This window comes from Opisthocomus hoazin, chromosome 4 (assembly GCF_030867145.1).
Source record: "Opisthocomus hoazin isolate bOpiHoa1 chromosome 4, bOpiHoa1.hap1, whole genome shotgun sequence".
In the NCBI taxonomy this organism is placed as follows: domain Eukaryota; kingdom Metazoa; phylum Chordata; class Aves; order Opisthocomiformes; family Opisthocomidae; genus Opisthocomus; species Opisthocomus hoazin.
In genome coordinates, this window is record NC_134417.1 from 89,796,123 (window position 1) to 89,822,882 (window position 26,760).

The 26,760-nt window shown below is 42.8% G+C and overlaps 1 protein-coding gene across 2 annotated transcripts in view; it reads right to left on the reverse strand.

Annotated features, from left to right (window-relative positions):
- CRHR2 (corticotropin releasing hormone receptor 2) overlaps positions 1 to 26,760 on the reverse strand; it is a 163,435-nt gene that overhangs the window by 67,743 nt on the left and 68,932 nt on the right. For both annotated transcript variants that reach the window (XM_075419851.1, XM_075419852.1), the window contains 2 exons: positions 7,919 to 8,004; positions 1,548 to 1,654 (listed from right to left, as the gene is read on the reverse strand). In XM_075419851.1, the coding sequence (XP_075275966.1) occupies positions 1,548 to 1,654; positions 7,919 to 8,004 (193 nt within the window). The remainder of the gene's footprint in view (positions 1 to 1,547; positions 1,655 to 7,918; positions 8,005 to 26,760) is intronic.

Here is a 26,760-nt window from a genome sequence, read left to right on the forward strand (position 1 = left end):
TAATTCACAGCATGTACAGGGAAGTACTGAACTTCTGCAGTCATTTTTAATGCTGAAGCTTATTGCAAAACTTAAATCTTTACATCAAAGTTTAAATAGCAGAAAAACAATATTAAAGAGATCTGCTAGGTCACATCTATTAGAAGCTGGATACATATATACCATACTATCAATTGTTTTTGCATTATTTACACAAGCATTTATGAAAGATTCAACATTAAAGCAGAGAATATAGTTACCACAAATAATTTGCATTCTTTATTCAGTGTAAATTAATTCAGGTCTCCAAACACTATGGGAATTCACATTATGTGCACAGTAAAATGTTGAAATGGAAGTTTAAACTAAAGCACCATAACTGTTCCCACTGAATGTTTTAGGCTTTTTTTCCTTCCTATTAGCATGGATTATCCTGTTTATAGATGCTGGGGTGAAAGAAGATTCTTGTTGTTAATAAGAAAAACCCTCTTGCTAGGAATGCTCAAACGGAAGACTCAGCATAAGACTTTGCAGGGATGCTCCACTCTCAGAAAGCAGTAATTCTTTCACTTAGGTCACTGTCTATCATCATGCTGTAATCCTGGGGGGTGGTGGGGGGGGTGTCTTCCACCTGTTTCTCATGTGTTACCAGTCTAAGATTTTTCTCTAGTATTATCACTGCATAGCACTTAGTGCAGTTGGTTCTAAGTTCAGGTTGAACGCTCCTAGATAAAACGGTGCAAATAGTACAGAAATACCAGTCAGATAATCCAACAAATAACAGAGAAATATCCAACTAGGTCACACTCATTAAACTATATTCCTGAGACTCAGGCTGTATACATACAATACATACGATGACTGATGCACATCTACCTATTACTTTCCACTGTTTCCTTCCCTCCTACCCCTTGTCTTTTCCCTGTAGCCCTAACTCTTCTTCACAGACTTTCTTCACTGACATATCCATTTGACTTGACAAACATCCTGCTGTACCACTGAACCAGGGAAGTGTTTCTACACAGTTTTGTTGATTTGCTTTCATTGCTTCATGAGCACTGGTGCGGATAAAGCTCCTCTAAAGATGTTTCTCTTATTATTTAAGAGAACTTCTAAGTTCTTTAACGGAAGGAAAAGATAAATTAACCCAAAGCAAAATGGAAAGATTTCACCAACATTATCTGTCAAGGAATGCAAAATGCCTTATGTTATCATGCACTGCCTTACAAAAAAAGAAAACTTGCCCCCAGAACTTGCAACTCGACACACTCAAATCCCAGCTTCCCTTAATGAAGCACTATGTGCTCACGGAATATTTTACTGCATAAATAAATCATGCACCTTTCTTTTCCTGAATACATATAGGCTTTATGTCCTCTGCACGGAAGCCACCATTACAGCTCTTCCAATGCATCAGTCAATGAAACCATGCACATGCTTGGGAGTGTAAAAGCCATGACCGTTTTTCAAGATCATACACAACCTGGACAGTGTTATCAGAGGGCTTGAGTAACCCGGTAAGTGTCACAAACCCAACTAAGTTAGAAGCATGCAAACAGATTACTCACCTCAAGCACAAGAAAAGCATAAAGGCAACTATAAGGGCCCCTACTGATATACAGTGCCCCAGGTAGTTTATGATGAGAGCAATCTTGTAATGGAGCGCATACTTCCTCTGGAGGTAAAGAGATAACATGATTAAATCAGCATGACTCTCTAAGCACTGACATTAAGGAACAGTTAATCAGTTTAGGAAACAGTAATTACTTTTCTCGACTTTAAAATGATATAATAGGCTATGCATAAGCCAAATGTGCTGACCAGGCACAGAAATACAGGCTTGGTTGCATTTCCATTTGGGATTCGTCAACAGTTTCTTACAAATCTCAGCAAAAAAGGTGGGTTTTTTTCCTCCCTTTTTTTCTCCAATTTCCTCAGGCTTTCTTATTTTCATTATTACACTACTTAAAAACTTTGTCATTTTAGGGTGACAAAGCTACCAGAGACACATCTTCTCACAGTTTCAAAAGTTATAAAACATGATTTGTTAGGACACTGCATGGTCTTAATGAGCCAGGTTATGCTACTTTCCTACTCTGATGGTTTGGTTTTCATACAAAAATGAATCAGTGTGTACCAACAATAAGCCCTTTCCATACAGGCAGATTTTTCTGAGGTACATTGCTCGCAAGCTACAATCCTTATCTTTCAAACTGAATGCAGAATCAATACAGACTGAAAGAGCTGGAATATGCTGGTGTCCTTTCAGCTCTGAGAGAGCCTGATGAACCAGAGATCCTGTTGTTTTCAGCAGCGACCCAAGTATGTGGTATATTAGTGTCTATTTCCTACGGTGCTGAGGAGATTATTGGTAGGTTCTTGACCCTGTAAACAAGAAATTAAGTACAAAAGTGCTCCCACCTAAATCAATGAATTTAGTGACGTGACCAAAATTTGACCTTGAAGTAACTGGAACATTCTTTATTGGTGGGCTGCTACTGGCTTCAGAGAAAAGCAAAGCATCTCCTCTGTTTGCCTGATGGATAGGAAGAAGTAGAAAAACACTATTCAGATAAATAATGAAGCTGGTTAAAAACTGGCGGAGGTTTGCTACTTAAAGAACAAATCCCCCTGAAGAAAAATATTTATTCAGTTATTATTTTTGGCATTTGTTTCTCTTCAGGTTAAGCAGATCTTTCCCCACTTTGGGATGTTGTCCTCCTTCAGAAGAATGAGACCTTTGAAAACTAACCACCTAAATTTCCTCTCTTGTGATAAAAATATAAAAGTAAAATCCCACAAATGGCATTGGTTTTCTAATTTTGGTCGAACTTCCTTTGTTTCTTTTTTCTAACAATTTCCCTCAACATTTTATTCCAGTCAAAGGAATTTTTCAGTGAATGAATGTTTGGATGAAACTAGAACCAGCAGCTGTAGTTAATCTGTGCCATTCTTCTGCAACGATAGCATCTTCCAGCACTTTGCCAGAGAGCAAACGCTCTTGGAATCATTTTTGTCATGAAACATGCCTATATCTTTAGCACATGGAGTAACGTGTTGTTGCTGGACAAAATTCAACCATGTAAGGTATTTTTAAGTCTATTATAAAATCTCCTAAAATAAACTTCCCAATGCACGGACCTGTTTTCTGAATAGACTTGAGGAGAAGGAAAAAAAAAAGGAAACCAGATCTGAATTCCACACTGAGTTTTATTTATCCTTAAGTCACCAGGACACATACAGGGGAAGAAAAGGCACATCAGTTTTAAGTGTGTATCTGAACTGCAACGTGGTCCTATTCAGCTAGTGCCTTGGTAAACTACCTTGCTTCTTTAGTTTCCTGCTTAACTCATAGAATCATAGAATATCTGAAGTTGGAAGGGACCCATAAGGTTCATCAAGTCCTACTCTCTGCTCCCCACAGAACTACCTAAAATGAAACCATACAACTAAGAGCGTCCTCCAGAATTGCTCATGTAGTGCCAGAAATCCTCTGCAAGGTGACAGTGCTTCTCCCAGGCCAAGGATCTTGCTCTTTGAAAGGTCTCTGACCTTTCAGCTCCCTCCTTTGGCTCCTAACCACTATTTCATCTTCACTCAAGTTTTAAGAAGGTAGCATTCAAAACATGAGAAAATTAATTAGAAAAAACACCCCAACAAACTCCTCTTTGACACACTGATGCCGAAGGAAAAACAGGCACAACTTCTTCTTTTCTCTTGTTGACACTAACAAGGTTTCCTGAAGGCAAATTCAAATACCATAGAAACAAGAACTGCCTCATTGCCTATGAAAAACTAAGCAGACAGGGTGGCAAGATCACTTTCCACCAGCCTACATGCAATCTGCATCGCTGGTAGAATTGGAGACAACACCTTCAGGGCTGAAAAACACATGCCCAGAATCAGTCAGGTGTTGGCCAAAGCTCAGTTCATGTAAAATACTTGTATAACTCTTCTTTGCCTCATCCTCTTGAAGACTGATACCTTCAAAATGGTGACAACATTCTAGTGTTACCCAATATTCCTCTGCTTCCAGGAAGATGTTTCACTTCACTAAAACGCAGACTTAAATCCTGTTTGGGCTTAGGAGGAGGCTCATTACATTAGAAAGGAGACAGAAAAGGAGATGGTCTGAACACTGTTAGTCTCGGTCTCTGGACCACAGCAGGTCATATCACTGCAGTCCTCTTCCATGCTATACCACGACAATTATGTTACATCAGACAGTGCAGAGTTATCTTCCAGCCAGCTTCTACCAGGTAAACTGAGGAAGCACAGCTTTATGGCTTTAGCTGCACCAGCTTTGGAAATCTAAGGTACACTGGGCTCCCTGCAGCCAGATCTCAGGCTAACGACAGTGTCCTTCTGTTTAGAGGACTTTTTCTTAACCTGTCCAAACCAAATCAGCTAATGATTTGAACTAATAACCACCTCATTACATTTGAACTAATTACCACCTCTCTCAGCTCTCCAGATGACCGGGATCTTTTTTCTTCTAACAGAACTTCCCGACAGGTCCTGCCAGTGTCTACAGCACACGTCTTCCTGCGAGGCTCTGCACTCCATTCCCGGTTCAGTCACTTTAGATTTCTTCCTGCTGCCAGGACGATCTCATCATCAGTACAGTTTAAAGATGCCATATCTCCTCTCCAAAGACTTTCAAAAGCAACCGGGAAGTATCTCTGTCATCCAAGATGCCTCTGAGTTCACTGTTTTCCTCTTCTGAGCCAGCTGGAAGCTGGGTAGCTGTGGCTGATGTGACTGTGCTCCTAAGCAGGATACATTAACTTAAGACCAGCATGGTGCTAACTCAGCTACACAGCTTGAAGCCACTTCAAAACATTAGCAGAACCAAACTCATATCTAGCTGCCATAAGCCACATAGACAAGACAAAGTTCCTAATTTATAGCTCTTTTTGGAGGCTAAGATGTATTTTTTCCTGCCTGAGACTCCCATTTGTCTTCTAACAAGAGCACAGATTTGTGCCAGACGCAGCGAAGGTCCTTTTGACACAGGAGCTTGTAGGCTGAGTAGAAGCTTTCCATTTGTCACACATTACACCATCAAACAGCCAGGTGGATCAAAATGATTTCTGTACCCAATTCCTGTGCCTGGAGAAGGAGCTAACTGATTGTTCAGATAACTGGATTCAGTGTGACATTAGGACACATCTACCCAACATCTGAATCAACACCTGAAGCAAGGGCTAGAACCAGTTGCGCACACAGAGGTAGGCATCCAGCGTCCCTTCAGGTGCGCTCAGCAGACTCTGTGCTTCCCAGCTGGTCCTGATGACTGATCTCCAGTTGCTGGAGGACACAGGTATTCCAGAAGGCCCGTGACACGCCTGCCAGGTGCATGGAGACACACTGGGGCATTTTAAACTATGCTGTGTAACTACATGCAGGCAACTAGACCCCAGCCAAAGCGGGAATCTAGGGGCGAAGCAGTCCCAGAGCACAGCTGTATCAGCTACTGCCACAGGGCTTGACCGCAAGTAAAGCAATGATGTATTAATGGAATCTAGTGAGTGTGTGTTACAGGAGCTTATGTCCCCTAAGCCTGACCCACAGCTGAAAAAGCCTAAAATTTCCCTTGCTACATTACCAACACTCTGTCATAAAGCATGCAGCACTGGACATCGGACTGATCTTTAAAAGTCCTGTTCCTGTCCCGTGTATCAGTCATCGCATCTGAAGTCCAACCACGCGATTCTTTAGCACTCTGACTGTGAGAGGCTAAGCTTGAAAGCAATGTTGTTTTCTATACTAAAAATAAACACAAAACACAGGGCATACCTCCTGGCTGATGCTTAGCAGATAGGATCAGTCAATAAATAACAATAGACCCACATGTGTGCTTGCATCTCACCTTTAATCAAAATGGAGGATTACGGAAATCTGTGGGGATTTTTTTTTTTTTTTTGAGATCCCAAAGCAACCCAAGTATTCATCTGTAACACTGAGCATTATGTAGAGATTTCAAAAATATTCACAAATATTAATATTTGCAAAGCTTGTTGCAAATCTTTAAAGATCTAATAAATGAGGTTTTGAGCTTTTGCAAACAAGCGTGGAGGAACATCTGCACTTTCCTCTGTTTAAGGAACATGCTATTTAAGAAGTTTTAAGTTATCACCATAGCTGCAATGTTTTTAAAAGCAAAAACAGTGTAAAGGAAATAATCCTGTCTTCTAGTCACAACACTTCTCCAGCTTCTTCAGACAACACTCTTCTGTATTTGCTCATGCATTTGCTCAGCGTTTTGCTGAGCTGGTACAGCAGACTGCTACTGCCAGCTCAGGTGCCCCATACCAGCTAAACCAGGTCAAAGGTTCTGAGTCTTTGCCCAGCTTTGTTCCCCATTCTCTAAATCAGCACCTGCTACTACAGCCCCAACTCCTCCTGCTCATTTTCAAGAGGATGGTTTCACAGAAGTGCAAAACCATTTCAGTCAGAGAGGGTCTGCTACCATGGTCTGCTGTCCCCCCTCAGCCCCAGCCACTCTTTCACTCCTCTTGCTCGGCCCCAGCACTCTTGCAATAATGCAATAAGATGGTTTAGGGAACTGATTCCTATGAAAAATGACCCAGCAAAAAAATTAGTTTTCCATTTCAAGTGGGAAAGAAAAGTAAGGAGGGTCTGCACTGGGGTGGTCCCAACGTAGATCAGCTCACATTGCCATGGGAGCCTCTCCACTATGCTAGGCCACCATGAATGTGTATCAGTCCCTCTGGATGGCAGTCATGTACTGGTGCATTTTTTCTTACCTTCTAGAAGCCTGTAGCAAATGGAGGTGTGGGGGAGTGGACTACCACCAAATTACCTAGCCAGTGGGTAAGAGTAGGCACTCCTCATCAGCTGGTGTGTAGATATCTGGTTTCTAAAACTCACTTGTCAAAGCCCACACTCAGCAACAACATGGATCTTACAGGATGGATGCTGGGCCACAGCCAAAGCACATCACGACAGTTTTGGGTACAGCACTAGTCCAGATAGCTCTCGAGTACTAAATCCGGATTAGCTCTGCAAGCAGCCCTCAGTAGGTGAGACCTCATCTTCCTCCTCCCTGTTTGCAACTGGCATGGCACAACTCCAATGACAGAATGAGTGGAATGAACCCCAAAACCTAAACAGGCCTGAGCTGCTGCGCTTCACTCTGGTTCTCAGAGGGGAGTCATCCCTGGCAGAGAGACATCACAAAGCCTATGTGTGCTTGCGTCCCACCACAGCATGCAAACAGGAGGAAGAGAAAGAGAGCATGGCGTGAAAGGCTTGAAGGTTTAAACTATGTGAGGATGAATGTCTGTGAGGTCCCCAAAAAAAGCTGAGACATTTGACAAGAAAACGACTTTGCATAATTGCTTGCAGCCTTTCTGAAGGAGCTTAACCCTGTATGCTAATTTCATTCTGTAAACTCCTATATAATGCAAGACTGGCTCAATCTTTCAAAGACAGCTGGGACTCGAGTGCTTTTTATGTATTTTTCTGCTGCTGCCTCTGTACATATTTGCTGAGGGAAAACAGACACTGAGATCTGGAAAGGCCTGTTGTTGATGAAGCCTCAGAACTGATAGGTACAGGGTGGAATCAGCTGGTGAAAGCATGTTTTTCAGTGCCAAAGAAGCTTTTGGTCTTGTTATTATTACTAACATTTACGGTAGCAGCTGTAGGCTCTGAACAAAGCTAGGAAGGATCTGCATAAACACACATCATCAGGGACAGAGTGTAATAAAGCAACCTTTTTAAAAAAAGCATGTGAGTAGGGGATATGGAGAGAGGATAAGTGATTTTCCTGGATTCACAGGGAGGATTTGTTGCAGAGACAGAAATGGAATCTGTCTCAGAAGTCCCAAACTAGTCTGTTAACCTTAAGCTTAGCTTTGCATTCATGTATGCTGAGAAAAGTCGTTGAGAGAATAAAGGGAAAAATACAGACCTTGTCATCCAGAATAGGCTCGCACTGAGAGTAGTTGATCTTGGAAGCCCATGTCCCATTGCCCAGGCATTCTCTGTAGGCATTTCCTGGTACAGAACAAAACAAAAGAGAGATGAACACTCTGTGCTGGACTTTAACCAGCCTAGCAATTTCACAGATATAAGAAAAGGTTACAGAACAGATTATTCACAAGGCAAATCAGCTTATCCCACCTCTGTGAGGACTAGAATAGCCTGGTGAGGAGGGAAGAAGAGAAATAAAGGACATAAACACATCTAGAAACAACAAGTATTTAAAGATACATATCGATAATGTTCTCTTACAGCATATGGGTTCAGATGACAGCAAAGGTATGAGAAAAGCATTGCAAAAGAAAGCTTAATGTTAATACAGTCTTTTAAAAAGCTGTTAAATGATGTATTCAGAAATAGGCAGAAAAGTTTAGGTTCTTCATGTTCCACCTAGAAGAATGGTGTGTGTGCAGTAAACTTCTTGCTCTGCTCCCCTCCCATTTATCCCACTGTAAACTAGATGCAACATTTCCAGAGATATTGATTTTCTAGAGTCTTCCTCTGCAACAACATTATTGGTAAAACTTCTGCAAAGAACCTGAAGAAGGAGCAAGATAATCACATGTCCTCACCCCAGGGCGGGCAGGCTGGGGAGGCCACACAAGGACGTCTCTGAACAGATTTCAGAACTGCGTACACCTGGGTCAGGAGACATTCACCCCCCCTCTGTGAAAATGAAACCACTTCTGATCTTTTTCCAAGATGCCAGTTCTTCCAGAATGTGAGTGAAAATCACTAATTACTTTACTGAAGCAAAGAGATTTCATGTCCAATTGCAATGTCACCCTGAGGAGCGCTGGGAACTGCGTGTAGTAGCAGTGGGGCCGAGGAGGGGAGTCCATTTTCTGGCAAGCACTCCGCGTCCCAATGAACTCAGAGAGAAAACTATGCAGTTGTGCTGTACAAACCACCTTCCCGCACCCATCAAAAGCACATCCAATCCTATGCAACAGTGTTTTTCCATGCTTATTATGAACCTTCTTAGAAACAAGAGAATTAAAATAAAACAGGAAATTCAGAAAGATCCCCAAAGGCCGCATATAAACAACTTCCTAATGAACTCTTCGCAATGTTCTTACTGCCCTTTACCCAATTTCTTCTTGGGCCTCTGCCATGGTCATTCAGCTCTAGTTCAGCACCCAGCCATCAGGAAAATAAGATGTCAAATAAAAGCATCAAATTGAATGTTTCTAAAAGTGCTGTTGAAAACAGCTATTGAAAAAAGGCAGAAAGACTTTTGAAAAGGTGCTTTTTCCTACAGATATGGAAAGTTCACATGGAAAACAACAAGGAACAGTTCACCTAGACGCTCCAGATTACACCATATCTGTACAGAGCACTCAATTTCATACTGCTGTTGTCTATTTGCACTTTTTCATTGTTTCTTCCTGGAGTGACAAGGCCAAATAAAATAAAATAAAATGACTAGTAACCTTTGGGTGTGCTACAGAAACTTGTGCTAAAGGTTAAGGACCTCGGTTTCCACTTCTGTTACTAGTTTACAGACAAATTCACATACTTTCCTTTCTTTCTTACTGAAGAACTGTATAGACTGCCATTTTCTGTGCAACTTTTTTGTGCAATTTTCCCCTGAAGTCTAAACAGGTGATTAGACTTGTTTCCTCACTGCTCCATTTATTATTATTCAACCTCCCAAGCTAAATATGTTTTAGGGCATCTTATAACCCCTGCCTCTGAGACCAGGTCTGAGTGGGATTCAGGTGGTTGGATCTGAGTTACATCCCTGAAAGCCCTTACACTTGGCCGCTTCTTTTGGCCAGTGCTAAAGCTCTCTGTGCAGAATGGTTACTGATTTGAGTCTCTGTAGCAAACATCTGACTCTCCAGACACTTAGTAGGAAGCTTCAGTGCTTAGCTGGATATGGAAACCCTCTTCCAGTATAGCGTTCATAAGAAATCCCTGTTTTATTGAGTCTGACTCTTCCTTTCCCTCATCATATCTTTCCAGCTCAGGTGTGGAGCCCACAAACACAATCAACACTATGAGATACTTAGAATGTCCAGCTGGGTCTACATAAGTATTGGAGAGGGAAAGGCATGTTGGAATCAAGGAGTTCTTCATCACCCCAAAAGGAAAATGACTTCATTTTCCGACTTCCCTCTAGATGAGAAATGAAAAAAACAAAAAAAATCTTGAAGTTGGGTGAAAGAGACGGGGAGTGTCAAAAGTAGGGAAAGAAGACCCTTTTCACTTCAAGGCTCCCTTCAAAGATTTCTCTTAGTTGAGAAAGAAAGCAAATATTAGGAGTGCTCCCCACATCCACACTAACTTCTTCCTCTGATCTTCTCATTCTTCATTCCATTCTACAAGTACAGAAATAGAAGTGTACATGACTTCCTGAAAATGACTGGGCAGGACCGTGGCAGAGCTGTGAACCATCACAAACCATGTATTCTACCTTATCAGAGCACGATGCCTCTGTCTCCTGCACTACATCTTCCCTGCTCATGAAAACCTTCTTTTCGGAAGGATAAATAAGCGTCTCATGTTTCTTGTTCAAAAGACTTATCAGAGAACAGATCTTGATCAGCAAAGCAAGATTGAGTGTAATGAATGCCATCCACTTCCACCTTCATTTTGATGTGTAACCCCTCCACTTCAAATATCAGGAGCCCTAAAGCCTGCCTCTGAGCTCTCTTTCAGTGCAAATGCAGGAATCCTATACAACACCCACATCATCTTTGAGAAACAGTGATACACGTTTATGAGCTATCATCCCAGACTCTTACATGGTGAGTATCTGAACAAAAGGAGGATGAAACCAAACTCTGCATTTCTCTAGTCCAGAGTCTTCTTCAACATCAGCCACTTCTCGGAAACAAAAGCAGCAAGTGGATCTGACTTCTGGGAATGTCTCATTCCAAACTCTACTAGTCATATGTAATCTACACCCCAAAGCAAAGGCCTTCTTTCTTTCTTCCAAATACCTTACAGTATTAGTTCTAATAGCCACATGGAAACAAGTTTCCAATAATACTGAATGTATTTTCATATATCTATTTTAATAACATAACACAGATCTTATACCCAGTGCTTTAAAGGAGAAATATCTGATTCAGTGAGTGAGGTAATATTAGAGAGCAAGAGCCTCACTGCAGGCATCCGGAAGAAGCAGCTTTTGTTCATGCAGAGAGGAATGCCATGGCATACAGCAAGTGAGCCCAGCATTTCTTGGGGACATTGGACCAATTGACTGGACAGAGGCTCACTGCGTGCAGTCACATCTGTGTGCGCTTGTATGTCTCTGCACAGAAGACCCTGGACAAAATAATGGCAACTTCAAACAATCATCTTGGTCTTTTTCATAGCAGCAAACAGCTGCTTCATAGCACCCCTACTTACTGTCAAATGCAGCACAGAGAAGATGAAGAACTAAGACACTGGACTCAGTGACAGGCTGAGTCACTGGGACTTGCAGAGTTGTAGCAGTGATCAAAGCAGCAGAGATGCCAGAAAGATGACAGATACATTGGTTCTACCAGAGACAGCAATGGAAGACATGTGTCACCCAGCTTCAGAGGATGTAAAGCAAGAGAAGAGGGAAACCAACAGTCGCTGATCTTACCAAGATCTTCTATGATCTCTTTGGTGATTGAATATGCTGAAGAATATTCCTGCTCATCTCCTTTTCTCAGTGAGAATTGGGATTAATGTGCTTTGTGCTAGAAGCATTCTTGCCCTTTACTTTAAAGCACTATGTATAGAAAGAGATTGGATTATGTTCAGTTTTTCTTAACAATTGTCATGAAAAGTCAGGAGAAAATGGAAGAGTCATGATGGAGAACTCCATTGTAGAAACAAACAATGAGCAATCAGGAAGAAAAGAACAGTTACACGATCTTTCTAGGGCAACAATAGCTAATGAGAGCTATCAGCACTATTTCATTTTTTCCTAGTTAAAAAAGATATTGTGCCAATCTTCATTTCCTTAGACAAATGGCATACTGAAGAACTTGGTATACTCTCTCTTCTTATAATTTCTCATTCCTTACTGCCTTTGTTCTAAAGAACAGACACACAAAATAAGGATTTTTGGTGGTTGTAACCTGTGGTTATTTGTGCTCTGTGCGCACTTGCACTCATATAATACAACTGGACAAGCAGATTTAATCTTCACTCAAATGAGTAACAAGCAGTAGATGACTCATGATGACACAAGCAACATGCAGTGATTATACACATAGCTTTTGATACATCATCCAATATTCATGTCTATGCTGCGGTCTACGGCCTCCTCTTTGACTTTGAAACTGCTGAGTTCCTTTTGTTGTAGACTATTAGCAACATTTGTGGCACTTGATTGCTTCTGCTTAACTCTCTGTCCAGAGGACAGGCAAGGACGTAAAAGGGAACTCCCTGAACAGAAAGAAATACCCAGTAGTGCTCAGCCTGTACCTCAGGTTGCTTAGCTTCCAGAAGATGTATTTCAGCCCCTCCAGGCCAGCCCGTATAACGTGTATTTTCATATTTCTTCTAAGGGCCGACTCAGCCATGCTGATCATAGTCGTATTCTATCAATAAAGCCAATGACAGCAATGGCAATATTCCCAAACGCAGCAACTGGAGTCCCTCAGACAGTGTACTCCAATACCTTCCACTACTATTCCTGCTCGGTAGCGGTGGCTGCTGTTTTGGCAGCCCAATGCCAGACCTTGATTCGACACACCAGCCAATATTCCAGCTCCATACACAACATAGATGCACATATACAAAGACATTAGGAGTACCATCATTTGCAGTTCTCATGGGCTCTAAGGTGATGTAAAAGGGATTGTCACGTAAAAGGGACCTTGACAGGCTGGGGAAATGGGTTGACAGGGATCTCATGAAGTTCAACAAAGAGAACTGCAAAGTCCTGCATCTGGGGAAGAACAACCCCATGCATCAGTATATGCTGAGGGCCACCCAGCTGGAAAGCAGCTTGGCAGAAAAGGACCTGGGGGTCCTGGTGGACACGAGGTTGAACATGAGCCAGAAGCACGTCCTTGCTGCAAAGAAGGCAAATGGTATCCTGGGCTACATTAGGCAAAGCATGGCCAGCAGGCTGAGGGAGGTGATCCTTCCCCTCTGCTCAGCACTGGTGGGGCCACATCTGGAACACTGCGTCCAGTTCTGGGCTTCCCAGTAAAAGAGAGACATGGGTGTACTGGAGAGAGCTCAACGGACAGCCGCAGTGATAATGAAGGGACTGAAGCACTTCACATATGAGAAGAGGTTGAGACAGCCAAGACAGTTCAGCCTGGAAAAGCAAAGGTTTAGAGGGGATCTTCTCATGTATGTAAACACCTGAAGGGACAGTTCAAAGAAGACGGAGCCAGGCTCTATTCAGTGGTGCCCAGTGACAGGACCAGAGGCCATTGGCACAAACTAAAGTACTGAAGGTTGCAGGTGAACATCAGGAAACGCCTTTTTACTGTGAGAGTGACTGAGCACTGGAATAGGTTATGTTGCCCAGGGAGGCTGTGGAGTCTTTCTCTTTGGAGATACTTAAAATATGTGTGCCCTGGCTGCCAAGAAAGCCAATGGGATCCTGGGGTGCATCAAGAAGAGTGTGGCCAGCAGGACGAGGGAGGTTCTGCTTCCCCTCTACACTGCCCTGGTGAGGCCTCATCTGGAGTACGCTGTCCAGTTCTGGGCTCCCCAGTTCAAGAAAGATGAACAGCTACTGGAGAGAGTCCAGCGGAGGGCTATGAGGATGGTGAGGGGACTGGAACATGTTCCCTACGAGGAGAGGTTGAGGGAACTGGGCTTGTTCAGCCTGAAGAAGAGAAGGCTGCGAGGGGACCTTATAAATGCCTACAAATATCTGAAGGGTGGGTGTCAGGAGGATGGGGCCAAGCTCTTTTCAATGGTGCCCGGTGACAGGACAAGAGGCAATGGGCACAAACTGAGGCACAGGAAGTTCCGTCTGAACATGAGGAAGAACTTCTTCCTTCTGAGGGTGACGGAGCACTGGAACAGGCTGCCCAGGGAGGTTGTGGAGTCTCCTTCTCTGGAGATATTCAAGACCCGCCCGGACAAGGTCCTGTGCAGCCTGCTGTAGGTGACCCTGCTTCGGCAGGGGGGTTGGACTAGATGACCCACAGAGGTCCCTTCCAACCCCTACTATTCTGTGATTCTGTGTGATTCTGTGAAAAGCTGTCTGGACGTGGCCCTAGGCAACTGGCTCTAGGTGGCCCTGTTTCAGCGCGGGGGTTGGACCAGATAACCTCCAGCAGTCCCTTCCAACCTTAACCATCCTGTGATTCTGTGATTAACAGGACACTTATGCTCTGGAACAACTTTAAAACACAGCTTAGGTTCTATGTTTTACATCAGTTTGAGAGGTAAAACCTGGACCTTCATTTCATTTCTAACAGCAGATGATGTTGCATTTCCAAATGGAATATGCAAAGAGGAGTATCTGATGAATTTGATGAGTGGCTTTTTCTACTTTTTTTTTTTTTACTGACCCTGTTGAAGAACATAAGGCCTTATAGGTAGAGGTAACTCAATCTGTATAGGTTGGCCTGGTGGCAGGCTTGTATTTAGTCAGTAAAAGTCCATTAAAAGCATGAAACAAACAAGAGACAGGAGCACAGGACAAAGGCAAATGGAGGTAATTCTCAGGAGGAAGTTAAGCACATTTTTCCAATCATTAGTGGATGAAAGACAATTCCAGATATTGCATGCAAGCACTACCGTAAGTGATCTTGTCCTTGACAACTAGAACTAAGCTGATGTTCAAAAAGATTTTAGTCATCTTGCTGTGTCTCATGTAGATGACTTTCTGACAAGGTTTACATTTCCAGTTATCGTTAAAATGGAAATCTGCCTTCTCCAACTACTTACGCCTTTCATCTTGAATCCTACTAACATGGACTGGCCTTACAATCTTGAGACAAGTTTATCTGCTACTGGAGCGAAGGGAATAAATAGGCAAAAGAATAAATAAATAAAACACAGTCTGTTAAGTTCCGAGCTATGCATAGCTAAGGGTATCTGACTGCTTTGACAGCTTGCTGATCCACGTTAGCTGTCAGCCAAGCTGAAATGAAGGGTCTATCAACCAGAAAACCAGAACCTCCACTGAAAAAACTCCCTAGAAAATACAATGTTTTGGAAACTGGAGTGAGCAGTGGCTATGGCAATCCCTGAGAATCACACATGCAGCAAACAACTGAAAGAGCACAGTGGGTCAAGTCGTCCATCTCCCCACCAACAAGATTTGTTCAGTCCAGATTTCTAGTAATTCCTTTGTAAAACTACTTCAGATAGACTGTTACATCTCTCCACTGGGATTTTTTTTGCTGATATCCCACACAACTTAACCCACCCCGCTTTTTTAAGACAACTGTTAAACTCCTTTTGCCTCTGTATTGCCCTCTGACCAAGTTGAATAACCAGCCTTCCTTTTCGGGGTAGGTTAGGCCTGCATATCTACCATAGGCAAAGTTCAACTTTGTAATTTTAGAATATCAACCTGCAACTAGCCTTGTGCAGCACATCTTACCAGTTCCTTCCTACAGTGCCTTCAGGGCACAGCAAAGCAGTCTGTATAGCAGCCAGGCAACGGCACCCCCAACACTGAGGTATTTATGCTAAGTTTGCCAGTGGAAAGCAAGCACAAATAAGTGAGGTTTTTCCCTTGGTTTGCAACACTAAAATAAGTTCCATGAGATGCTGGCCTTTGAAATCAGAAGGGACAGTGGAGAAAACCTGTCTTATCGTCCAGCTTTAAGCCTGGCACTGAGACATTTTCTGAGCTGGATAACTGATTTTTGAATTACACAGCTTTGAGACAAGAAGAATCACTTGTCTGGCAAACTCTGGTAAATTTGACTCAGGTTTTATGCCCCCAAAAGAAAAATTTTAGAAAAATTCAAACAACACAGGAGTAAAACAAAACAAAACACTCCAGTGTTGAACATTGTAGCCCATAAACTACTCAGAATATGAAGTCCTTCGACTCTGGTCCTTCCACTGTCAGACTTCAGGAGGAACTTGAACCCAGTTCAGTGGATTCCTTCCTTTCAGAGTGTCCTAATGACTGGGACATTGCCAGATTCTCCCAGTGTCTTCTCCAAATAATTTTTATTCATTCAATGCTCAAAATAATGCAAAATACCAATGCTTGGTACTATGCAAAAATTTTTCTGTTGGGTACTTATCCGCCATGATCCCTAGTAAATCCAACAGGAACTGCATGATATAAATTCCTTAAATTGGCTGCTCAGATTTCATAGGATTGAGACCAAATGAGACAGAAAAAAAAAAACCTGTGTTGCATAAATATATCACTTCATGTATATACTAATCTTAGCCCTTTTTCAAAGTCTCAGAAAACAAGCAAGCATCTAAAATTAGGGACTGAATCACAAGGCTATAAATTATTTATTCATGTGCCATCCTTCCTGTTTGGCGGGTTTCTTCTGATTGTTGCAGTGACAAGCTAGAGCCCGGTAGGACTCACACTGCACCAGGTCGCTGCTTGCTATTTCTAGAAACTGTAAGTGACAGTGGTATAATTGTAACAGTAGTCAGACGTCCATGAGATTGGAAAGAAAGATATCTCTCCACATACTTTATTCATGAATGAGAGTGATTCTGACAAAAATGAAGGGAAAGAACAGTTAGTCAACCAACGCTTATTACTTTGTACATCAGTCAACATCGTCCTGAAAGCCAAGCTTTGTGTAAAGAGAGAGATCTTCTTAGATGTCATGGTTGAGATTTTATTGACATTCATGTAGAATTATAATTCACTTATAGGAGAGTCTGGGAAGGCAGATAAATAATCCTTTAGGCAAGAGATATTCCCCTAGAAAAATATTTCTGACCTCAGCTCTGTCTAGCTCACCAACCTGATGTTTCTTTAGGCTTTCAAGCACACAAGAAACTTTGCTCAGCTTTCTATTGTTTTCCTTTGCCAAGAAGTCCTAAAATGCTTTATGAGAAGCTCAAGCAGTCTAATTATGCTCTCTTTCTGTATTGATTTCCTATCTGCTAAAAACCTCAAGTCATTCACCCAGGTCACATAACATGTCAAAAACAAAGGCAGGAACAGAACCTTTTAGAAGTTTAGAAGTCCTCCAGACTTCTTCAGTTTAGAAAAACATTTCTGTGTATTTCTAGCCCAAGGCGTACTCCTTTAGGCATACCGATAAAGATTATTATAGTCTTGCCCACACCTTTGTGCCCGCTCTTACACAGACCCTCTCACTCATGTCTACAGTACTTCTGAACACAACTTTCCCTAGACATACTGAGCAGGTTTAACGCTTGCTGGACTACAGGAGTATAAAAGGACATTCAAGGTACACAGTTCTGTTTTTCTGTACCTCTTTCTCTGTCTCCTATTATTCACCAAAGTGCTGAGGTCCAAGAATCAATCTTTATTAAATCTTCTCCAGGCAACCCCTGGCTGCCTGCTAGACAGGTTGGCTAGGAACCTACTCGGTGTGTTGCCCTGTTCACTCAAACCGTACTGAGGCCTGGATCCCATGTGCTTCTCCTTCCTGGGCCAGGCAGCTGTTCGCTTGCTTCTCATTTCTGATACGCACCTCACTGCTGGGCTGTGGCTAGATCTTGGGCTATGCTTAAAACCAGCCAATTCTAGGACCCACATCCTGGCTTCTGCGTCCCTACCTCTTTTCTCCATGTTCCCAATACTGACCTAAGCAGGTCCCAATCCAGAGTTGCTGATTCCGATCTATCTCCATTGTCCTCTGCAGGTCACTCTTGCCCTAGGCTGGGGCTGCCTGACAGCCTGCGTTGCCATTCTAGCACCATAAGAAAGATCCCATAGACTGAATTGTACAAAGCTGTCAGAAAAGTGGCTTTTTTCAACTTTGTTCAGTGAAATACCTGTTAATATAAAACTACACATGAAAGAAAGTACACAGTCTTTATGACTGTCCAGTCCCTTGCATCAACCCCACACAGTTGTCCTTAAGAAATAAAACCACAATTTCTTGCAATATTTTTCACTATTTCCATACATTCAGGGTTAACAAAAACTGTTCCATAAAACACGTCTCTGACAGTGCATATTCTGTTTCTTCATAGCTTCATTTTGAACTGTGTCAGGACTGAGATGTGGACAGTGGCAGGGAATCTCCAAGTGGTTGCCCTTTCCCAAAACGATCACTCCTCAGAAGGATGACTGGGGGATTATCTGGGAAACTGCTTTCTTTGTCAAGTCTTCTTACACCTCCCGCTGTAACCCTACTATTAATCATTCAGCAAAAAAGAATTATTATTCAAGTCTATAGTTATTATCCTGATATAATATTAATTTCCCTAGGAAATTATTTCATGGCATGTGATTAAGGAAACTCTTGTTTTGGAATGCCAGGACCATGCTGTTGCAGAAACAGCTGAGGGAACACCACGAAGGCAGGGAGACAGAGACAAGTGAACAGGCTCACTATCATTTGATAAATGCTTGGTGAACCCTGCTTTCACAAACATGGAAGTGCACAGTTTTTTTCCTTGTACTGATCGACATGACAGAGTAGAGGTCACATGCGTCCTAAGCACTAAGAAAGAGCAAAAAGGAAAATAAACCCTCCCGAGTCAAAAAGTGCTGCAGTGCCTGAAATTCAAAGCATACCCTGTGATAGCTTACAAAGTTCATTATTTTGAAACAAATCGAGGTTACTTTCTTCTGTATTGTGTTACTGTGCTGAACTCGACATGAAGATGCAGGGTGAGTCTGTAACCTCCAAAGGCTATTTGCACTTTACAGCTAATTCCCTGATATAGCACCTACGCAAACCTGAATGCACATAGAACCCAATGGTTTTCAACTCAGACTTGCATGTATCTTTAAGCAAAAAGATAAACGAGGGTGATTATGAAGCAGTCTGTGTTGAACTATTCCTCAGGTTATCACCTTTTCCTTTCACTTGGTTGTCAGCACATGAAAAAAAGAAAAAAAAAACCCAAACTTACCCTATTCATTCTAGCTGAACAGAAACCAGAATCTGACTCCCAAAAAACCTGCTGTGAGAGAAAAATCTGAAATTCACGCTGGGCTTACCATGTACACACACACCTACTCAAATTAATCTTTGCTGAAAGGCTGACTATCAGACACAAGAAAGACCAGACATTTTGTCACTCATTTGACATGTACAGACACCACCTCTAGTTCAGCAAGTCACAGAAACCTGGATCACTGCAAACTAAAACAGCACCCAAGAGCAATCCCTTTTCATGGTTGCCCTGCTTTTATACTCCTCTTTACAGATGAAATTGAGCTCAAAATTAAGACATATAAATTCTGATGTCACGATGCCGATGCTCATATGTAAGTGAAGGTTATAACATACATGCTGCTAGACAGACATTTAGTACTATTTGAGATGACCCATGGTGTCCATGGCATCTATTCAATCTAGGGTATCCAAATAGTTTAATTTATTTAGTCATCTTAAGTTTAAGCAATAATTCAATTTAGACCCCTAGTGATTGCAGCCAGCACAGTCTAGACTGAGATTCAGTTGATCAGCAGCTGTTTACTTTATGGAGCAGAATGGTTCTTCCATTGACTACATCTCTATTGACAACACGGGGAACTCCATCACCTAGAGCACCTATAAGCACCTTCATATAGACAAATTTAGGTGTCTGGCCTGGATGGACCTGTAATTTGATGTTGAACAACCACTCCTACATCTGTTTTAAAGACTTCCCTCACTTGAGTCTGGATGATGTAATTTTTTTAAGAAACATAGGTTATCATCCAACTAGTGTTCATAGGCATCATGCACAAATTGCTAGCAAAATTTCTATGGCCCAGAACATGTGGGAACAACCACCTACGTAGATACCTAAATACCACAAGTGGGAAAGGTGTATTCTAAGAAAAGGTTCTCACTGCTGGTTAGTCCAACAGTTATTAATTCTCCCATTGTTCTGCAGTGGTAGTGAGCTTCTGTGAAGCACTAGGACTGGAGGAGGAAAGTCATTATCCAGGGCTACAGCGCAGTTTGTTTCTCAGCCTGACAGGCTAGGAGAGCACAGAACTATGAAGCTCCCTGCCTAACTCCCTTCTGGAAGACTGTCAGGGAACCAGCTGATAATGATGTTTGATCTTTATAGTAATTGCCTCTTAGTTTAAATTCAGAATTCAATTAGTCACTTGCCATAATTACTGAACGCACAGAGAGATGGCAATGACAGTGAGTGGTATCACTGTACTTTATTACCCGTAGTAAAGCACAGTGGAATTGAGAAGCACTATGATCTGATTAACACAATAGTCAGGGAGAGGGGAAGGAGCCCAAAGCTCGAGTTCTCCTAGGACAGCTGACTCAACAAGACAATTTGTACAGCCTGTTGAGGTAAAGGAGTCCCAGCGTGCAGCCTCCCTCTAGCTTAATTTCTGCTGAGGTAAGTGGGAACGCAGGGAGCAATGTTCTTCTCACTGAGCCTTCACTGCCTGGAATTTATTCAAGAATTTGGCAACCTTATGAAATTTGAGTGGCAATCACGTAAGCAAAGCACAGCAGCTGTATGAATGGTTCATGACGAAGCATAGAGTCAATGTCCATGGGGAATCCTGACCTTGTCCCAGTCAAGAGATCTGCAAGAATAATGAGAAAGGTGGTTGAGAAACGAGGGAGGTGGTGGCTAAGGATGGCACTGGATTCCAAAATATGCCCATTCATGTGATATTTGCCTGGTAAGATTCAAATACCTTTTGACATGGAATTCAGATGAAACCTCCAGCCCAACAGCAGAGGCTGCGAGAAGAAAGCAGCACCCAAGGGCCCTCAGAAAATACGAGCAACCCAGGAACACAAGGAAAGAGATCAGAGACTACACAGGGAACGAGTCTTGATAAAAGGCTGGGAGAATCTACAAAACCTGATTACCACGGAGTCAGCATTGGTGTTTCGTCTATACCACAGCAACGTCCATTGGGAACTAGAACAGTTGTTCAGATTTACACGATTATTTTTTTTGATGTTTTATTCATGTCAAACTTTTGTCCAGATCATATATCCAGCATTTTATAAGAATCATTACCTTTTAGAAAATTACAGTCTGACAAGATGATTCAGACAGATCCTGTCACACTTGCATGTCTCAGGAGGTCTGGACAAAAACACAATTTACACCTCTGTCAGCTTATACTGTGTTTGGTTGCTGGAAAGCACTGTCTCTTTCTTAAACCTAAATATGTAGCAGGGGATGCAGCAAAGAAACAGACTGTCTGTAAGACAAAAAATAAAAGACTGCTAGCACAAGACGGATGACCATTTGCCAAAGTCACCCCTGCTGGCTTTCATAACTAAACCTGATAAAAGAGCATTAAAATTCCAGATGCTTCTTGGCAGATATGAGCCCATTTTGCTGAGCCACAACTCTCCTTCTAAAAATGTAACTTCAAAAAGGGGGTAAGAATGAGGAAGTTTTCCCATCTTCTGTGAAGTCAGCTTGATTCTTCTTAATACAAAATCCATCTTAATCATACTATTTTACAGGATGATCAAAATATTCAGCAACATCAAGAGCCTGAATTTTGATTGTGGAGAGGACTGCTGATGTGACAGGTTATAAATAGCTGCTTTAAGCCATCACATATTAGGTTTGTTTGAGATGAAAAAGTAAAGTCCCTGCAGATACCAGGAAATACAACAGTAATTCTAAGTCTTAAAGTCCTATTATAGCTAATAATAGTGATACACTTTCTCTTGATTGTCTCTCCCTATAAATACTGTCCTTCTCCCACTGGGGAGCAGCATAAGGTTTAAAAACAACTGGATGGAAACACTTGCGGGAGAAAAGCAACACCCAGCTCAGATCTTCTTTTCCTTACACAGCCACAAACAGGAAGAGGAAACATTCATTAAAGAAATTATCTTAAAGTGCACTGAGCTTGAACTCCAGTTTTGCCTCCCTGTCTGTAAGCTTTTCTCTTCCCATCCTTGAAACTAGTGCCGAAAGGTTTATTGAATAAATACCATAATCTAAGCACAGCACTGCTAGGGGAACACTGTGTCCAAAGATGTTTTATCTGGTAAAAAGGGTGGCAGACATTAGCTGACTCTATAGATATGCTATGTGCTCCACTGATAATGTACCTACTTGTCAGAGCACAAATTTGAAAGTCCACCAACTACTAAACCACCCAGTGCTCACCTTCCTACGCTTTATACTATTGCTTCCACTGCTGTAAACACTCCTGCGTTTGCTTTCCCATAATGCAGCATGAGGCATGAGTCATGTGCCAATTCTTCCCTCTAGGACAGCACGTGTCAAAACTTTGTGATCAGAAACCTGAGAACAATAATATTTCATCTAATGTATGCCAGCACTGGACAGATACCAGGAAATTTGGTTTGCAAGTGATATCAAAAAGGAAGTGAAAAATAAGAGATTAATTTTGAGAGAGAACTGTGCAGGACCGCAGTGTTCTGTGAGGGCTGTTTTCACGCACACACTGCCTTATGAATCAGAAAAGGCAGATCAAAGATAGGCACCTGGCACTCCGAGTGCAAGATGGGACTGTCCACTGTGCTCCTGGGTCTCCGTTTTAGTCCAGCTTCCCAAGACATCTCTCAACTTGCACACAAATGATCAATCTCCTCACAAGAAAATCCTCCCGTGCACAAGTTGAGGCGTTGAAGAAGACCAAGAATAATCTGCAAAAGCTCAGGCAGGTGGAAAAGAGGAAGAGAGGCTGTTCCCCTGACATAACCTTATTAATGCAATGCCTCACTCTTTTGGAAAACCTGCTGTTATGTGGGAAGGTGCTTTCTTATCACCTGATAATTATTGTCTCTTTGGGGTTTGAAATGGCATGGGAGGGAGAAAGGGGATTTTAAAATCTCTTCTAATTTTATAGCATATAATGGGTGCTGTCAGCACATGCTGTGACAGTCTAAGAAAAGCATTTCACCAGCCTCCTTTCTTGGCTAAGCTCTCTGACGAATCTTAAGAGCCCGAGTTCCATTTCAACTAGGCATGGTTAGTAGGCCATCTCTGAACCATCCCACATGGCTTCAGGTTCACTGCAGCCTGGCAAGTGTGGTGTGGCAGCTTCAACATCATCACACCCATCTTTTTAAGACCCAGATATACGTGATCTCACTGCTGTCAGTAATATTCTGCATTAAGCCCTACCATCAAAAGTACCAACATTTCAAATCAGGCCAAGAGCCATCCTCATAATGGTGTAGCACATCAATCCCCTGAACGCAAGCTACCTTCTGGTGGGAGCCTGCCTCAGGGAAAGACCATGGCTACTTTGCAGGGAAGATGTCCTTGTACTTCTCTCCCAGCACTAGTCAAAGTAATACAGGAACATCTGGGTAGCCTTTTACTGCCAAAAGGCAACTGAGACTCCATGGTAATGGAAGTTTTGGGACCTGTTGCAGTAAACAGGGGTATGGATTTGTGTACAGCGAGAACAGAAATTGTGCTCCCAGATCTGTGGTGGGAGAGAAGATGATCTCTAAACAGGTGCTGCTGTGGGTCCTTTGTCACCATCGGAATTAGTTCAACCACCCAGCAAAGAGAACTGTATAACAGGTACCACTATGCAAACTCCCCAGAGTCAGTCAGTTACGTGTCACCTGTAGGTACTGAAGTGTCTTCAAAAAGGGCAAGAAGGAGGACCCAGGGAACTGCAGGCCGGTCAGCCTCACCTCCATCCTGGGAAAGGTGATGGAGCAGCTTATCCTGGAGGCCATCATGAAGCAAGTGGAAGAAAAGAAGGTTATCAGGAGTAGTCAACATGGATTCACCAAGGGGAAATCATGCCTGACCAATCTGATAGCATGACTGGCTGGGTAGACGAAGGGAGAGCCGTGGATGTTGTCTACCTTGACTTCAGCAAGGCTTTCAACACTGTCTCCCATAATATCCTCCTAGGGAAGCTGAGGAAGTGTGGGCTGGATGAGTGGTCGGTGAAGTGGATTGAGAACTGGCTGAATGGCAGAACTGAGAGGGTTGTCATCAGTGGTGCTGAGTCTAGTTGGAGGCTGGTAACTAGTGGTGTCCCTCAGGGGTCAGTACTGGGCCCAGTCTTGTTTAACTTCTTCATCAACGACCTGGATGAAGAGTTAGAATGTACCCTCAGCAAGTTTGCTGATGACACCAAACTGGGAGGTGTGGTGGACACACCAGAAGGTTGTGCTGCCATTCAGCGTGACCTGGATAGGCTGGAAATTTGGGCAGAGAGGAACCTGATGAGGTTTAACAAAGGCAAGTGCAGGGTCCTGCACCTGGGGAGGAACAACCCCATGCATCAGTACAGGCTTGGGGTGGACCTGCTGGAGAGCAGCTCTGCGGAGAGGGACCTGGGTGTCCTGGTGGACGACAGGTTAACCATGAGCCAGCAGTGTGCCCTGGCTGCCAAGAAAGCCAATGGGATCCTAGGGTGCATCAAGAAGAGTGTGGCCAGCAGGACGAGGGAGGTTCTGCTTCCCCTCTACACTGCCCTGGTGAGGCTTCATCTGGAGTACGCTGTCCAGTTCTGGGCTCCCCAGTTCAAGAAAGATGAACAGCTACTGGAGAGAGTCCAGCGGAGGGCTACAAGGATGGTGAGGGGACTGGAACATGTTCCCTAAGAGGAGAGGCTGAGGGAGCTGGGCTTGTTCAGCCTGAAGAAGAGAAGGCTGCGAGGGGACCTAATAAATGCTTATAAATATCTCAAGGGTGGGTGTCAGGAGGATGGGGCCAAGCTCTTTTCAATGGTGCCCAGTGACAGGACAAGGGGCAGTGGGCACAAACTGAGGCACAGGAAGTTCCACCTGAACACGAGGAAGAACTTCTTCCCTCTGAGGGTGACGGAGCCCTGGAACAGGCTGCCCAGGGAGGTTGTGGAGTCTCCTTCTCTGGAGATATTCAAGACCTGCCTGGACAAGCTCCTGTGCAGCCTACTGTAGGTGACCCTGCTTCGGCAGGAGGGTTGGACTAGGTGACCCACAGAGGTCCCTTCCAACCCCGAACATTCTGTGATTCTGTGAAAAGTGATGGTTGGCGATCCTCTGTATCCGAACTTGGTGCTACCAAAGTTGGCACTGAACACTATGCCCCTTGCTTAATTCACCACACAGTTCCATGACTACAAGACAGCGGATGGAAAGACTAAGTCATTTCACACTGGCACAAAACATTACACACCTTAAAAATGCTGCACACCCAGTTCTCAAGCGTTCCATGCACCGCTTTACACATAGGACATTAATCTTATGCTGGTGACATAACTCTCCTCCCAGTACAAACAAGGACAGAAGAGCCCCCCTAATACTCCAGGCACTTCTCAGAGCACTAAAAATGACACTTCTCATTGTTTCAACCTAGCTTAGGTTTTTCCTCAACATTCTTTCATTTCCAAGCAAATTCTTCTTCTGTACCAAACTGGAATAAAATTATGAAGTTTGCTTTAAAGTCATACTGTTGATACCTTTATTTCTTCACTTTCAGGCCATCTTTGTAAATTTTATTTCTGGTTATAATAATTATTCTTTAATCTCTCCAGTCCTGCAAGAGACTGGAGGGTGTACACTGTAGATACCACAGCCCAGGCGTGTCTGTTCTTGTTTCCAAGCCATCGGACCCTTGTTCCAGAAAACTGAAACTCACCTTCCACTTCTGTGATTGCTGACAAGGAGCTTGTTCTAACCAACAAGGAAAGGTGACTATGTTAACAAAAAAGGAAAACTTTTCCCATATTTCACTTATTTCTTTTTGTGAAGCTATGAGGGTCTTCTCTAGTTCTAGAATTGAGGCTTTCAGAACACAAATTTGTAGGTTTCATCAGCCACAGGTTTATGTACCACCTTGCTGGGGAAAACACTAGCTCCAGGGATTCTGAAGAAACACCATCAGCTGGAGCCAGACTGAAAATAACCATTAAAAATAGGGCTTCTGTAGGCTTTTTTGTTTACATTTTTTTTAAATCCAGATCAGTCTGCAGAGCCTAGTATGGTTCCCAAAGGACAACACAAGCATGAATGAAGTACTGGGGAAACAAAAAATGGAAAGAAACACGTGAGAGGAAAGCAAGGCAGTCTTCTAACCCCAGCACCATCCCTAAACAAATGAGGCATTCAGCAAGGACATCAGCCAAAAACTTGGAGTGGAGAAAAGTGCTCTAGGTGTTTCAAAGAGGATAAAAGAGCTGGTGATGCTTCAGCACATGTCAGATTTACAGTTCAATACAGATAGCTGTTTCCAGAGAGGTAGTGGAGGCCCCATCCTTAGAAACATGCAAGGTCAGATTGCCCAAGCCTCTGAGCAACCTGATCCTGTTGAAGATGTCCCTACTCACTGCAGTGGGGTTAGACTAGATGACCTCTAAAAGTCCCTTCCAACCCAAAGCATTCTATGATTCTAACTGCACAAAGGACTATAAGGCAGGATGCTGGAGAAAGCTCCCGTCATTCAGTAGCTGAATTTGCTTGCTCTTTAAACAGTTGCAGATTTTCCTGTCATGCTGACATGGAAGATGGGCACCAAGACTGGGTGCTTACAGTGAGAACACAAGAAGAGGATTTTTAGAAAGTACATTGCGAAATAGAAGAAAAAAAGGTGTCTTTAAAGAGATTTACCATCTCCTTTCAACAAAGAGAGCAATAAGATCAAGTAAAATATGTCTGAAATTGCTCATTCACCTAGAAGTGTTTAGTGCTCGTCACTCACTTCCATTTAGATGAGACTCTCCCATTTAGATTGTTTCTACCTTTGGTAATAGATTTTCTCTTATGAAAAGAAAAACATTCCTGAGAACTCATACGTTACATTTCTTAC